This window comes from Neolamprologus multifasciatus, chromosome 6, assembly GCF_963576455.1.
Source record: "Neolamprologus multifasciatus chromosome 6, fNeoMul1.2, whole genome shotgun sequence".
Lineage (NCBI taxonomy): Eukaryota > Metazoa > Chordata > Actinopteri > Cichliformes > Cichlidae > Neolamprologus > Neolamprologus multifasciatus.
In genome coordinates, this window is record NC_140444.1 from 9,684,022 (window position 1) to 9,700,780 (window position 16,759).

The following is a 16,759-nucleotide window of genomic DNA, read 5'->3' on the forward strand; positions in this document are numbered from 1 at the left end:
AAGTCAGCTTATTAACTGACCTACTTAACAGGCCCACTTGTACTTGGGCACTCAAAGGCCCTAATACAGCAAGTCTCATTCACCCATTTGTGCAAGCGCTTTTTTTCTATAGAAGTGCTTTTTATCTAGCATTCACACATATTCACACTCTGATGAAAGCAGTATCTTGCCCAAGGATATTTCGGCACGCAGACTGGAGCAGCCAGGAATCGAGCTTAGTTCCTATTAGCGGATAACCTGGACTACGTCCTCAGCTACAGCCACCCCTAAACAAAAAACTAAAATTGCCCGTTCTTTTTCAAATATAGGTTAAAGAGTGTGTTACAGCAACAGCAACAGTTTCTTATTTGTGTCGCATTACTTCAAAAGTATTAAAAATGTTGTTGGAATACGTTTAACAGTAGCTGAAGTCAGTATGCTGCTAACATACTCGTGTAAAGCTGATGTAATGTTTGCCATCTTAGAAAATGCTCAAGTAGATTTTGACTTGTTCTGCTTTACCTCACAGGATATAGCCCATCAAACATTAATATACCAAGTCCTACTGAACCTCTATCATGTCTCTGTGACCCTCTGTGACCTGGATTAAACACGCCACGCGCTTAGGTGCTGCCAGGTTTGACTATAATCAGTATGTGCGCAGCAGCAAAGACAAAAGTTCATTTCCCAGGTCATTAGTCATGCCTGTTAGAAACAAGACTGTTGCAATACTTTAATAATGTAGGAACCAGCAAATTAGCAGCTACAGAAGCGCTGCTGAAAAATTTTGCTCTAGAGAGTAAAACAAATCACCTAAAGTCAGTAGACTGAAGTTAAAAATGGCTTTAGTGCCACTCTCATGCCTTTGTTGCTGCATAGTTATCTGTTAAAGTTGTTTGGAAGGCAAATGTGGTGGTTAATTAGCTCAAGAAATCTTGTGTGCATCCAGCCTGAGGGCAAAGCAGAGAATGAAAGAGGCTGCTCTGAGCGAGCCAGCCGTCTGTAAACTCTTATGTAAGGCAGAAACTGCATCCTGTTTCTCTCAGCTACATTATTGATGTAGGTTTCTGTTACCATGCCGAGTGTGTTTGTATGCATACGTGCACGGAAACATGTGCACCTGTAAGTCACTATCTCTCGGATACCTCTGGATAGTCTCACCTCTGCTGATCTGCAGAAAGGGTGGTCTCCCCCAGCTGAGGTCTTGTCACTCTCCCTCCTCCTCTTTCCACCTCTCCGCATGCTCTCCTGTTCTTTCTTCACCTCCTTTCGTCTTCTGTATTAATGTAAGTCCCCTTGCACCACCTCCCCCTCCTTCTCTTTCTCTCTCAGGCCTTCATTTCTCACTAACAGATGTTCTCTGAACCATGTGGGAGGGCATTCCTCCACTCTGCTTTGAAAGCAAAGAAAAAAGAAGACTTACTTGAAGCAAAGAAAAAAAAAAAAAATCAAACGAGGACGAAAGCAACAGAGCTCCCCAACTCAGCAGTCTCCAAAGTAATGCCTGTGTGTCCTGCTTTTCCCCCATAGAGAAGGTGTCAAGTTAAAGATCAGAGTGCTTTTGCCTTTTTATAACACACTGCTCCCAGTGTTACACAATATTTGAAAGGTCACATAAGAGACACGTAAAACATTGCATGACCGAGCAGCCAAGACGACTGGAAGTCATATAGACAAACACACACACACACACACACACACACACACACACACACAGAGAAATGCAGCAAGTGTGAGTTAGAGTGATAAAGGAAAGCTTATACCCGACTCCTTAGACCTCACAGGTTCTTTAAAAATTCAAACATGCCAAAAGAGCACCGTGGGAGTCTTCCTGCAGGTCAAGAGTGAGGAAAAGATGAGAAGTACAGGACAGATGAGGCATGAAAGAAAAGCAGGAGAGCTTTTCTTCCCACCAAAAATGAAAGTGAAGGCTGGCACATAAAATAACTTAGTGAGTGAATTTTATATTTCCCTTATTTTTAAGGAATACATTTAAAAAGGGATAAAAAATGAAGAAGAAAAAGGATAAAAGTGGGGGCATGTGGTGTGTGGAGAGTGGGTTAAATGTGGGTGTTCGTGATTGTGGGGACATATACTGGCAGGGTGGCTGTGCGCTGGATGCGGCAGTAAGGTGACCCACTTACACAGAACTGCCTCTCCTGACACACACACACACACACACACACACACAAACACTTGCCTCTGCACACTCCTGAACACACTCACACTGGAGACTGGAGGATGTTTTGGCCCCATTTCAGGCAGTAATGTGTTTCAAGAGTTGTGGGAGATGAGGTGGGAGGTCGTCGGTGTGTGGCAGCTGAAGAGACCCAAAGCAACAGAACAGAAGAAGACAGGGGATTAAACTATATAAAGCAACAAAAAGAGTGGGAAACAGGCGACAAGCTGAGCAGACTGCAAGGTAGACATGACGTACAGTATAGGTACATATCGGACAGACTTATAAATGAGCAGGCTATGTGTGGTACCCTGTTAAAATTGTATATCAGAGAGTACATTTTTCCTCCCTGCTAATCTGGTGCAGCCATTGACTCCACCATGACATTCAGCAGAAAGGTCAGCTCCTTCCTGGTATGCACAAGATAACAGGACAGACACATCCACAGTCCTCCACAGGAGAAAAAAAAGACAAGATAATACGAGATAGCACAAACAGAAAGGTGAACAACCTTGACATTTATAATGCAAATGCCTATGGCAATTTAAATAGCTTTAACTGTAGGTGGCTGGTATGGAGTTGAGAATGAACTGATTCACAACTTCTGATATCCAATAGAAAACAAAAGAACGAGTGGAACGTAATAGCAGGTGTACAATATCACCATCTAGTGGGGAAAATACATTGCAGCAGTGGAATATTTCCACCTCCATGACCCAAAAATAGGAACATGAGATATTTCTCCCTGAAATATATTTAAATAGCCAGGACCTAAATCATGTCAGTCATATAAAAGTGTAAAATTAATGCTATAAAATTAATCTGTCTGACTTTCATTATGCTGAGTATTCAATTCAGCTGATTTCAGTTTAATTCTGTTTTATTGATTTAGCATCAGATCACCAACTGAAGTAATCTCAAGGTGCTTTTTATTGCAAGTAAAGCTTCTCTTATATCAGAGGGGCAATCCCAATGATCAGTTGATCCCCTATGAGCAAGCAGGATCAGACCTCCAGCAGAACCAAGCTCAGGGAGGAGCATCTACATGCAACTTGTTGTTGTTGTTGTTGTTGATGATTGACAAGAATAAGAGGTGAGAAAAAACAAGAGCACAGAGAGACCACAAACAACAAACACATTTGGGAGTGAAAATAACTTCTCAGTACATTATGGGAAATCCTCCAGCAGTCTGAGTCTATAGCAGCATAGTTAAAAATGGTTTACAGTCACCAGATTGAGCCCTAAATATAAGCTTTATTTAAAGAAAAAGACAGCTGAAGCCCCATTTTGAAAGTAGTGAGGGTGTCTGTTTCCTGCAGCCAAACTGGGAGCCGGTTCCACGAACAGGAGTCTGATAGCTGAAACCTGCCTCTCACTCTATTTTTGGAAATTCTGGAAAACACAAGCAAGCCTGCAGTCTGGGAGAGATGGTGCTCTATTGGGATAATATGTTACAAGAATTAGCATCACACTCTCAAGGAAATACAGCATGACAACTTGTGCACAATTTTTAAAAAAGGATCTGATGTGTGCACAACAACTTTGACCTTCAGCTGCATATCTCTCCTCTGGCTTGTACAGAGACAAATAATTAGGCAGTTTATCTTAAAACCACTGGTCTCCTTTACGTAAAATATCCAGTCAGTTATGAAAAGCTCATAGCGTGCTTCGTCACATAGGTTTTGTGAGTTAGTTCAGCACTTGGATGGGTGGGCGGTTAGCTTCTTCTCACCTGGTGGAGATCTAACATTTACATTTACAAAAGACCTTTGTGTTAAATCCTGCACTTAGTGCTAACCAGGTGAATAAAGTGAATAAAAAAGTGAATAAAGATCTCTATTTTTAAAGCTTAATATTTATTAGGTAATAAGAGTCCAGATCTCTTTATTTCATTTCCTCTTCCCAGCTTAATCACATGCAATGAGGCAAATGGCTGGCAGAGTCAGACAGATGAGGGAGTTCCTTAATAAACTAAAAATCTAATATAATATAGCCACACCTGATCAGAGTCTGAAGCTTCGTGTATTTGCCATCACATGCAGGTGAAGACTCACGCAAAATGGGGAGACATTATAACTACTGACGGTCAGCCTCATCTGGTTATGGTGCAGACAGAGGCAACAGACAACAATCTGTTGGTAGATCAAAACCAAGCAAACTCTTCAGCTCCTGCAGAAATGATTAAGCGATGATTGGCTCAACTTCATAATCAAATAGAAACAAAGTGTAACAGTAAATAGAAAAGGAAACAAGAGGAAAGCACATAGTTGATGTACTGAATATGCAAATGTAATCAACCACAGCTGAACATACTGATTTGAGCAGTTGTATTTATTACTCAGACGTATAATAACAATTTCTCATATATGACTTAACATGATGTGGAGCTGCACAAGATGAAGAGGAAAGAAACGAAACAAAGCACCAATCACACCGAACTGTGCGAGTAACAAGCAATAAATACAATCAATTAAACTCATTTAAAGCTTTCTGTGACTTCGAGTCCATGTGAAGACTAAACTGGAAAAACTGGAGCTCACAAAGGTCCCATTTCAAGTTAAACAAGTTAGTAAAACTGTTGTTAATCTCTAATGGAAAAGTACTGGTAAAGCAAATATTGTGATGTCTGAACATGCGCACAATCAGTTAGTCCGTTTTGTAGATGGGGCAGAAACCAGGAGGTTACAGTCACCATTAGCTTATTATGGTATCTAACATTTTATGAAGCTGCTGATGCCGAACATTTGCACTGATATTTTTACCACACTCTCAGCAATTATAACACCAGCGATAATAAAGCACTAGAAGATAACTCCCACTTACACCATTAGTGCTCTCTCCATCAAAGCTTCCTGCCATAAAACAGATTCAAACAAATGTCAGGCAGCCTGAGCTGTATCTGACTGTTTCTGCCTTTATTTTGCTGAAATGCTACTTTATAAATTATACATATTTGTGTGGCATGTGTCCTTCTCTGCACAAAGTGAGATCTTTTCTCCAGAGCCAGCAGGGAGCAAGAAGAGCAGCGAGGCCAGACTGTGGAGGCTGTGAGGGTGGGTCTTCTTACAGCAGTGGTAGGGTACCTCATGAAATCTTAATGCAAAACCTCAGGAACAAATTAAGAAGAAGAAAGGTATCAGTTAAAGAGCCAGAAATCCTGAATAGTGTTTTCACTTTGCTAGATACTTCACTAGATAGATACTGATGTGAATCAGGTATATTTTATATATTTCACTTATATTCACATTAGAATAATTTATTTTAATTTAACATTTCACTTTGAGTGTATTGGTTTTATAACTTGTTTTTTTATAGAGAGTTCACATTTTCTATCACTTATATCTATATTTGTACATAACATCTGTAACAAGACTCTTCCGCCACAAGGTGTCTCTTTGAGCAATAACTAATGAATGAAATTTTTAAACCTGTAACAAGAATCAACTTTTAATAAGTTAATTTTTACTTATTTGGTTGAATTGATTATAATTGGGAATGAAAGCAGTCCAGAAACATTTAAGTGCTTCTGAATACGATCCTGTAAAAAGAAAAGAAAAACGATTCCTTTAATAAGCTGTCTTTTATTTTACCTTTCATTTTCAAAACACGCTTCCTTTATTTGTCCCTAATTCGTCTCGCTTTGTGGGTCACTGAAACTATTTTTTAAGCTACAACTAATTAATAGTCAATGAGAAACGTGACGAGCAGATAGCTGACCTGGGATCTGATTTCTACTCGCGTCCTCGCGCTGATTAACGGAGTTACAGCCGATCTCAGATCAGTGCTTTTCGCGCGCTTCCAACCGGTGACCACGTGTCTCCCTCCGGCCTGCCAGCGGACCATGTGGAGAAGCAAGATGGCGGCGCGGTGGAGGGGGAAAGACGGGGAAGTAAATGCCGGCAACAGCGACTTTATGGCCAGCAACACCCCCAACGAGGTACCGGTTTCCTCACTTTAGCTCATCGGTCATAAAATAGACCGCATGGTGGCGGGTTTCGGTGCGTTAGTCGGGCGTGTTTCCCCTGCGCTCGAGGCCACATGCGCGAATAACGACACGTGGCTGAAACGAGCTCGTAGTACTACTCAGGTAGTGATCAGGGAGCGGATCGATCCGCCTGTCATTTGGACGGTTTGGGTGCGGAAAATGCTAAATGACAAGCTAGTTAATGATGCTGTTCGTGTCTAGTTTGATGTTTATTAGTTTAGACGTTTAAACGGAGGGAAGCCGGTGAGTTCCCGCGAAGGTACGAGATGTTCAGATAAGGCAGCGCCCTCCGTACGACCCACGCTGCTTTACTTCCCTCAACTATCCCTCAGCTGCTGTCCTTGCATGATTGCCGGAAGCCTAATTTTAACATATTTCCAGGCACAGAAATGAACCACTGCCCTGTCAAGCAAATGCTTGGTTAGAGGAGTGCAGGAAATGAGAGCTGCTTCACTTCCCAGAGGTGCTGTACAGATGTTACACCCGCCTCTAGGGCCTTAGCCGGCTTCCTACTCATTCATCACAACTTGATCTTAAAAACTGAGGTTTCACTTTCCTGTTCTTTCCTTTAAGAGAAATCCTTTGCTGTCTGACTGAGTGTCTGCTCCTCTTTGTGTTTATAGTATATGGATTAACCCCCCACACACAGTTCTTGATTTAATAGCATGAGCCACATAATCGCATTTAGAGCCTAAAATAGTTACAGGGGTCTTTTAAACAGCGGCCACAAAAAATAGGCAAAGTTTGTTAACAACATGAAATACTATTAAAACAAAGATGTGCACTCCTGCTTCCCAGTGAGTTATAAGTGTGCTGTCACAGATTTAAATCTTTAAAAAATAAATAGTATTTTAATGGGTTTCTTAGGTCAAATTATTAGACCCAGTATCCAGCGTAACACAGCCACCTTTCCTTTCACCAGCTTCTTGATTCGTTGTATAATAATGAGGTGGTGGGTGGGAGTGGTTAAGGATGGCTTCATTTATGTTTAAACTATCCAAAGACGCAATTAAAAAAAAAAAAAGTGAATAATGATGTAAGAAAAACACTCATGAAAGTAGCTATATGGACAAAAGTACTGGTACACCTACAAATTAAACTTACAGTAAGTGCTCTGGCATAAAAACCAAAACCATGAAGCTGCTGGTGGACCGTTTTGGTGCTGATGTTAATGCCAGAGGAGGTTTGGTGCTGTGGAGTTACTGAGTCAGCAGAGCAGTGAGACTTTTGTGCCCTGTGCACCTCAGCGACCCGCTCTGTAACTTTATGTGGTCTGACACTACGTGGCTGAGCTAAGTTCCTAAATGCTTCTACTCTGCAGTAATGCCATTTACAGTTGATTGTGGAAAATCTAGGAGAGAAGAAATTTCACAAACTGACTTGTTAAAGGTTTGCATCCTATTATAGCAGCTCACTCAAATTCATTAAGCTCTTTACAGCAAACTGTTCTTCACGAATGTTTGTAAATGTTTCGCTAGGTACTTGATTTTATGCACCTTTGGCAGAAGGACTGAACACACCTGAAGATTAAGAGATGTGGTCCATTACTATTGTCCATGTGATGCACTTTTTTTTCACTGGCCCACAGTTATTGAGATGTTGGTTATGTTAAACCCAGAAATGGACAACATTATGGACAATCTTAATATTTTAGTCACAACCGCTGTATTCCACAAACTAATAAACAACTTAGCTGCACCACCATTCAGCTGCTCTAATGCTACAGATAGTGCTGGGTGCAGTAAGCAATCAAACTATCATGTTCTGTAAGAACAGCATTTCATTTAGGACGATACATAAGTGAGTATGGGTTTATGTGTGATAGACAAGTATTCGCTTTTTAACCATGATTCAAGTATCAGATCTGATCACAGTTTTTTGAACTTTTGTCAGAACTGGGACTTCCTGTTTTTGCTCTGGAGTTTGAGTCATGCTTCCTGATCTTTTGGTCACACCCAGGGAAATGGGTGTTTTGGGTTTTTTGTTTTTTATTAAGCAGGAGGTGTAAATATACTAATGTGTGTGCATGCAAATCAGTATAACATGGACATTGAAGTGTCATGCCTGTGTTTACAGCCAGTCCTGAGCAGGGCAGGTGTGGAAGGCGTGGACATGGACACACAGTCCTGTGTGGATCACTCCATCCTGGCCATCTTGGAAGACTCCACTGTTGCATCGGAGGTCAGAGTCAAAGCAGATTCATCTAAATGATTTCACTCAGTCACACTGGCTGTGTATGTATTTTGATTTGGCGTTCTCGCTTCAGTGCAAGAGCAGAGCTGAGGAAGAAAGCGAGCGCCTGCTGTCCGCCCTGACTGAGATGCTGGATTGTGTGGAGGATGACGGCAGGACTCTGTCTCCTTTCGACACCCTGCCAGACACCAAGTTCCTCAGCCAGGCAGAGTACAGGGACAACACCGTGGTGAGTAGAAACTAGAATAAAGAATTACTTGTATCGTCCACAGTCCGTTCTAGTAATCAGAGAAGAAGTAGGAGAAGCGTTTCGACTGTTTCATCATGAAACAAATGATGATCAGCTAAAGTGGAAATTTACAAAGCAGGATTAGTGTGTTAGTGAGGTGTCTGTAAATAAAATAAAGATTTTTCTGTGTCACAACTTCAACTCTTTTAGATCACCATGGTAACATATATTTAGGTAGGAAGGAAGTGACATGTTACTTGCAGCAGTTGCAGTATGAGATCTTGAGACTCCTCTCTCTCATTTTTAATAGGGATCATCGTTTGCTCAGAGACTTAGACCAAGATCTAAAACACCAACTACAGCATCCACAACTCAGAGTGATGGGGAGAAAGGCAAGGGGGGCAAATTAGAGAAAAGCGGTCTGTCACAGATGTTTAAGCTACAAGGCCAGATGTTTCATCCCAAAAATAAAAAGGCAGATGCCGAAGTCGAGGTTTTTACCTCGACTTCTCTCGTCAGCCTGGTGAAGCTCATGCATCCCTACTGTCTGAAGCTCCGTGTGGAGGAAGGGGATCAACCAAGGACACATCCCACCATATTCTCCCAGGAAGAGGTGTGGAAGTACGAAAGACCAACTGGAGACAGTGATGAAGAGATAAATGTAGTATCTGATGACGAGGCGCCTGTAAGAGAGACCAAGATGCGAGATGAGGTAGATGAAAGAAGAGATAGCGGGCAAGTCCTGAAGAGCGTGCTGTTGAATGGAAACTCCAGATCACCCCCATCCAAAGGGAAGAAAAGAGTGAGCTTTGGCCCCGTTCGAGTGGCTTCATTGGATGAATCGGAAAATGGATTAAATGAGAGCAATCCCACAAATTGCCACACTAGTGAAAGTGAGTCACTTCCACTGAACAGCACAAACACACTTGAAAATCCAGCAATTGAAGCCTCAGCAACGTCCTCGGAGGTGAATTATAACAAAACTGAGGACCAGCAGCCTAAAGCTCAGACAAAGGCCAGATCACTCAGCCTCCAACAGTACAGACAGCTGCGCCAGAAGAGGCAACCCCTGGTAGAGAAACAGGGGAACTACACTACCAAGTGGCCCTCTGTTCCTGAGCCCCCTAAGGAGCTGACCCCCATCCTCTGTTTGCAGAAACAAAACGGCTGCAAACCTAAGATGCCGCATCACTACCCAGACCCCCGTAAACCTGATCTCAAGTCATCCCATCTTGCCTCTTCACCACGCAAGCTTCACTCCTCAGAAGCCAAATCTTCCACTTATGTAAGTCACAGCAGACTAAATCACCAAAGGACTGAATCCAAAGTCCTCTCGCCTGCCAGTCCACTGCTGGACATTCTTCATGAAAGCCAGAAAAGTCCAGTGAAGAAGCCAACAATACTTAGTAGTGACCCCCCAAATCCTGTCCTCCTTTCCCTGCCAGTTCTTCAGGCAGCATCACCATCCACTTCCAACTCTTCATCAGCTAAAGTGGAGTTTCTGTCCAGGGATTCAAGCCTGCAGAGCAACAGACAGCCTCAAGAACTCCAGACTGAATCCTCAGCTTCACCTCTTCAGAGACCGACATGTTCCTCAGAGCTAAATCCCCAGGTGTCACCTCTAATCAAAGATTATAGCCAAGAGAGCATTGCACCGCTTCAGGATATGAAGACAGCATTTAGTGAAATAGCAGATGATTCTTATATCTCTCAGGAACAAGAAAACTCACAGGGCATAAAATCACACATTCAAAAATGCAGTCTGAGCCCACCCAAAGGACCCCAGCACTTACCAGAAACTCCACAGGCACCAAGTCCTGACGCACAGAGACCAGTAAAATGTTCCTCTGTCAGCCCACATTTCAGTCAGCCCCTCACTCACATAGATTCTGGAGCAGTAACCGAGGTCCTAACCCACAGTATGAGTCCTCCTGAGGAACCACCACCTCCTCAATCCAGGTGCAGAGTGCAGGGAGCAACAGCTGACTCAGGTAAACACAAAGCAGTAGTTTCACATTTTAGGAAATACACAGAAGTTGATTGACTGTGAAATAAATGTAGAAGCAGCCAGGAAGCTCGACTTAAAGACTGGAATCTGGGGAAAACATTTTCACAGGCAAAATATGCCTGATTTAAAACAACAGCTATTTTTTATGTTTTGTGCCAGGAAGCATACTTCCTCCTTTTTTGCTAGTATATACCATGTTGCGATCACCACAGTGCGGCAGTAGAGCACTTATAAGCTGTTTGCTTTCCACAACGAAAGCAGGAAAGGAACATGTTGCGAACTGCCAGGAAAAACTGGTAAAACTTGTGTGGGACGATGACGTGGAGACAGGTGTGCAGACAGGAGACGCATGCAAAGTTAAAGGCTGCCCAAAAAAGATAAGAAAATGGTAGACTTGTGATAAACTCTGCATACTAGAAGATTCAATCTTCAGTTTTACTTTTTTCCCATAGAACAGTGGTTCTTAACCTGGGTTCGATCGAACCCTGGGGGTTCGGTGAGTCGGTCTCAGGGGTTCGGCAGAGCCTCCACCGTGACATGCACAGCTCATTTTGTGCACCAATAAAAAACATATCTATGTCTTGAATTTGAAAAAAATCACATTTTATTTTTCACTAAAGAGGGGTTCAGTGAATGCGCATATGAAACTGGTGGGGTTCGGTACCTCCAACAAGGTTAAGAACCACTGTCATAGAACATATTAATAAGAAAGCCCAAGGATTTTGAGCTTACATGGTGTTGTTATTATTTTGAGTTAAATGTGATGATGATAGGAGTGAGAGAGAACTAAAGGCGAGCGTCTTCCAAAGCGGTCTTTTCACGTTTGTTCTTTCCTTCATCAGGAATTGAAGCGACTGATCTGACCAGCTTGTTGGAGCAGTTTGAGGAAACACAAGGTGAATTTTGCCAGATTACTAGCAGCAGTGTACTAATGGAAGCTCGCGTCCTGTGATACATAACCTCTTTTTATTTTTCCTCCTCCAGCTAAAGAAGGGAGAGTTTGTGAGAACGAGCCCGCGCTTGTTCGTGCTGCTTCATTAACGGCGATGTCTTCTGTGGGACCACTTGAATCTTTAAGCACTGCAGAAAGTCAGAAACTCCAAGTGTTGGAGGCTGTGGATATCCCTGAGCCCCTCAGCACTGAAATCATTCTGAGCACTAAGCAGCCTGCAAAACGGAAAAATCCTCCATCCAAGGCTATTCAGATAATTGACCCCCGTCCTCTGCCGTCTAGGAAGACTCACACAATTCAGTTAGAGTCAGCTGCAGCTCTTGCTTCTCCTCACATGTTTGTGCATGTATCTGCCGATCACGATTACTGCGGCTCTGTAGATCATTCTCCTGTAAATGCTTCTCAGCGTAGCAGAGCTAAGCCTCCTTTACTCAAGGATGCTTCTCAAACCACAAATGAGCACCATGTGATGACCCAGGGCTCGCAAGCTGCAGGTGAAGAGAAAAACCAGGTTACAACTGTTAAAACACAGTCTGTGCTGCAGCATCAGTTCAATCAGCCCAGGGCCAGATCAGAGACCACAGACAGAGCTCTGCAGTTTGCAGACTGTGCTGCCAAAGAAGATCGTGGGAGGAGTGAAGACAAGACCGCTCCATGCACCTTCCCGACACCTCCACCCAGCCCTCCTGTCAGAGGCAGAGAGAAGAGGAGATACAGGAGAAGATCACCACGGTCCGACTCAAGCTCCAGCTCCTGGTCCTCCTCTTCTTCTTCCTCATCCAGCTCTGCATCTCGCTCTCCAAAAAGATTAAGGTACTCATCTTCTATCATTCCCGTTCAGCCTGAGCTTTTGCCTTTTGTGGCTACAATATGTCGATCTTGCAGGCTCCATCGCAAGCGTTCAGAGAGCAGCTCGTGTTCATCGTCCCCCTCTTGCTCCGTGTCCCGATCCCCTCCTCGGCGGTACAGGTCAGGGTGCTGCACACCAAGATACAGCAGATCACGGTCCAGATCTTGGTCCCGGTCCACATCCCGGTCCCGGTCGCCATCTCCACAAATATGCCGTAAGCGGTGGAGAGACTTTTGCAGGTCAGTGAATATTGTTGATGAGCTGTAACCATCCAGTTTAGATACAGTGGAGTTGTTGCTAACTTCCAAAGAGAACTAGTGCGAACTTTTGACATAAGGAACAATCGCACTGACTTCTCGTTGCCCCTGATTTTATGTGATAACTGACACATTCAGTGGGAGCAAAACCTCACTCTCCATTTTCTTCGTCCGTGCAGCAGCAGAGAGTCCAGGAAGCTCAGGAGAGAGCACGAGATAAGGATTCAGAAACTGAAAGCCATAGTGAGTGAAAATCATCTGATGTACTGATTTTTTTTTAACTTTTCCAGTGGGCGGTAACTATATCGCATTTAATTCTTTCACACAGGACGAGCGCCGGGTGGTGTACGTCGGCCGCATCCGCAAGTCCATGACTCACGATGAACTGAGAGAACGCTTCTCTCAGTTTGGAGAGGTGGAGTGTGTGTCACTTCACTTCAGAGATAGGGGGTAAGCATGCACCATTACAGTTTAACACGTTTTTTTTATTGGCTTTACAGTGAAATGGGTCACCATTAAACTCAACATCTTTGGTTCCCACAGTGACCACTATGCCTTCGTTACTTTTTACAACATGGAAGATGCTTTCGCAGCCATCGATAACGGTGGGAAACTACGGCAACCTGATGAGCTGCCCTTTGACATCTGCTTTGGTGGAAGACGGCAGTTTTGTAATACAAACTACACGGATCTCGGTAGGTCGAACACCAACAGCCAAGACAAACACTACACTATAGTGAAAGGAGAGAGTTACCGGACAAACCGATAAAAAAAAATAAATAATAATAATAAAATAAAATTCTCTGGAAAAAACTAAAAAAAATTGCCCTAAAAACCACTGTGTTATGAAACGGCAGGTGAACCTACACACGCTGTATCCCTCAATTTGTTATGACTGTACAGACAGTATACTGTGCACAGTATAAGAGCACCAGCAGCACATGCAGGCTTCAAGCTAAGGTCTACAAATATAATAAGAACAACTACTCATCTGTGGCGTCCGCAAGGGAATAAAAGCCCGGCCTTATAATAATGTGTGAGAATGGACAGGCTGAAACACGCTTGGTTTATTCTACCAGAATAAAGGAAAAAAAGAAGTTGAATGAAATCATATTAAATGTAGCCAGACAACCAAAAAAAATAATTGAAGTGGTAGAGATGTGACATTGTGACTAAATCCAACAGATTAAAATTGAAAGTTGCTCTCAGGCATTTAAAAAAAAGAAAGAAACCACAGTACTCGTTCAGACATGAGGCTGAGATGTTCAGCACAGGAAAAAGGGGGTTTATACCCAACACAGTCAACTGTTGTTTATGCTCTTTAATTGCAGAGCCAAAGATGCCACCCCAGAGGTGTCCCAACCCTTACAGTGTGGGTCATCTCTTTGGGTTGGGAATTAAAATTGGTGTCATATATGATAATTGTGCACATTTAATCTGTTTCATTACAAACAGAAACCAACTGCTTAAACACCTCATGACTTCCCAGCAGGACTAGCATGTTCGATTCGAGTCTATCATGACAGTCCCCTCACTTCTGTGAGAATAGAGCGCTCCAACAGCACCGCTGTGTACAGCTGAAAACCTTAATCAGAAAGTTGAATGATGATGATGTAACTAGTGTAAGTTATAAATTGATTAGATGAGTGATTTTCAAACTTTTTGTGGCCGAGGCACCTTGTAAAGGTGAAGGTGCATCTGCAGCTCTAGTATTTCTTAGAAGGGCTGTTTGGTTTAAAATAAACATTCCAGGCTTCAGGGAGGAGAGCCACCCAGCAACTAATCCCTATTGACTTTTGTAGAGGGCACACATCCTCTCCAGTGCCCATAGAAAAGAATGGCCACACAGACAGGCTGAGAGGGAAGGAGGGCAGAGTGGGTATAACGCAGCCTCCGCAGACAGATGAAGCACTTGGATTAAGGGCCAGTGTCACTGCTGGTCAAGAGTTACAGTGCAACAATGTTATCATAAACGGAAATTTTGAAGCTTCACAAAAGCTGTATTTGCTACAGTGCTCTCACACTATACTGTAATACACATCGTGGACACCCTCCTCACCTTGTTGAACACAGCAGTGAACATGTGCACATCCCTCTCTTTCTCAGATGCAAACAGAGACGCAGAAGCATCTCCTTCCAGGACCAAGTTTGAGGACCTCGACTTTGATTCGTTGCTGAAGCAGGCTCAGAGAGGATTAAAGACGTAGCAGAGCCGAGAGGACGAACGGCAGCACAAACCTGGAAGAAAAGATGGAAGCGTTTGCTTTGGGGGGGTTTTCCACAAACCTCTGAGCATTGTGCTCATACTGGCATGGGAAAAATTTGTTATGAGTTTTCATGTTTTGCTAAACTATATTGTAAATGCATGAAGGTTTTTATGTGTACAGTTTATATGTACAAATATGTAGCACTTGTATGCATGCAGTTACTCGTGTGCAAAGTTGACATGTAGCACTTGATGTTAGACAAGGTTTTTATGGCATTCCAGAGCACTGAGAAAAGTTTGTATATGAAACAAAGGCAATTTATTGTTTTTCTGTTTACTTGGAATAATTTGAGTGATTAGATATTTTCATGTAGATATTTTCCTCTGACAAGGAGCTTTTGTTATTGTGTTGATTTGTGTGTTTCTTTGCTGTTCTGGACTGATTTAAATGAACGTTTTTGAGGGGTTGGACTAATGTAGAAGGGGTTCACTTTTCCAGTAGGTCCACATTTGGATCTGTTCTAGTAGTTTATTAGACATTTAGGATTATATCTTCACAAACGTAAACCAAACCTAAACAAGAAAAATTGGGTGACATCATATTGATGTTGAACCAGATCCAGATAATTGTGGCAGACAGTGGTTTGCTCCACTGCTTTACTTTCCATTGGTGAGCTTGAAATAAAGGGTGTGATATATTGCTCTTTATATAGAATAAACAATGTTTATGGCTGTAACCACACTGCATTACCTCAGTTTCATCTTGTGCATTAATCTGGCTGCTATGTTTTTCAGGGGGGTCTCCTTAATTGTTGGTTGACAATTAAAATCATAACCTGTTGAATTTTCAAGTGATTGTCATCAAGTGTGAAATTTATTTCTGATCATTTAATGATTTCCCGTGGGCCCACACAAGTGATTCTTTTGGTCTATGCAGTGACCCCAAAAGTCTGTAAAAAACCTCTGATTCAAACCTGTGATTAGTGATAGTCACTGCACCTCTAGTTAAATTGCTGGCATATTAAAAAAAAAATCTACATCTAGAATCACTAGAAAGCACCGGTTATCTGTGGAGACTTGATATATTGAGATTTTGAGCTCCCGAAGGTGTTTTTACTGTTATAGACTGTTCAAATATCTTAACATCATCACAGTACTTAGGATTAGACTTAGTTTCCGCCGCCACAAAATCCTCTCCTGGCTTCAAAAAACTAGGGCCAGCAATTTTGTGGACAAAAGTAAAATTAGCCTGATGATTCATCGCAAAACCACACACTCAGGAGAGGGAGTGGGAGTTCTTTGGGCGATCTCCTAAGAGTGTGCTGATTTATATGCAAAGATGTAGACAGTTTATTTCAGTAATTACCTACCAAGAAGAACTGCAATTTGTGCCTCAGAAAAGATAAGGGAGTGTGATATAAGGCCATTGGATCCATCCTGCCATTGATACAAGACTTGCTGCTTTCATGCCAAATTCTGACGCTACCATCTGAATGTTACAGCAGAAATTGAGACTCATCAGATCGGGTAACATTTTCTCAGTCTTCTATTTTCCCATTTTTGTGTTTCCCTACAAACTGTAGCCTCGGTTTCCTGTTCTTTGAGTTGACAGGAGTGGTGCTGCCGTGGTCTTCTGCTGCTGTAGCCCACCTAAGTTCAACAGGTTGTCTGTTCACAGATGCTCTTCTGCATACCTTGGTTGTAACAAATGGTCATTTTTGGCCATCCTCCGCTGACTTTTGCATTCAACAAGGCATTTTCACCAAGAGAGCATCGCTCTAAACCCTCCAGGTGTTTGTGTGGGAAAATTACCAGCACTTCTGGCACAACCAGCCATGTTTGAACTGTTGCTCAGTCTGAACTTCAGAGGGTTGCCTTGATTGTGTCTAGAGGCCTAAATGCATTGAGTTTCTGCAGTGTG

The 16,759-nt window shown here is 42.6% G+C and overlaps 2 protein-coding genes across 4 annotated transcripts in view; one reads left to right on the forward strand and one right to left on the reverse strand.

The window, feature by feature from the left end:
* ldb1b (LIM-domain binding 1b) overlaps nucleotides 1-1,442 on the reverse strand; it is a 39,722-nt gene extending 38,280 nt beyond the window's left edge. Inside the window, exon 1 of the mRNA XM_085163976.1 lies at nucleotides 1,141-1,442. The gene's annotated coding sequence lies outside the window, so the exon portion shown is untranslated. The remainder of the gene's footprint in view (nucleotides 1-1,140) is intronic.
* Nucleotides 1,443-5,961: 4,519 nt separating this feature from the next.
* LOC146516389 (uncharacterized) lies at nucleotides 5,962-15,689 on the forward strand. 3 transcript variants are annotated; one of them, XM_085163945.1, is made up of 11 exons: nucleotides 5,962-6,095; nucleotides 8,220-8,324; nucleotides 8,410-8,565; nucleotides 8,876-10,556; nucleotides 11,416-11,469; nucleotides 11,558-12,338; nucleotides 12,411-12,614; nucleotides 12,812-12,875; nucleotides 12,961-13,082; nucleotides 13,176-13,327; nucleotides 14,739-15,689. In XM_085163945.1, exons 1-11 carry the CDS (start codon nucleotides 6,000-6,002, stop codon nucleotides 14,837-14,839), a joined length of 3,516 nt encoding a protein of 1,171 aa, XP_085020071.1. In that variant the 5' UTR covers nucleotides 5,962-5,999; the 3' UTR covers nucleotides 14,840-15,689. The 3 variants fall into 3 exon arrangements, with proteins under 3 accessions (XP_085020071.1, XP_085020072.1, XP_085020073.1); XM_085163946.1 differs by having other exon boundaries at nucleotides 12,815-12,875; XM_085163947.1 differs by lacking the exon at nucleotides 5,962-6,095 and adding an exon at nucleotides 6,105-6,606.
* The last annotated feature ends 1,070 nt before the right edge of the window (nucleotides 15,690-16,759 follow it).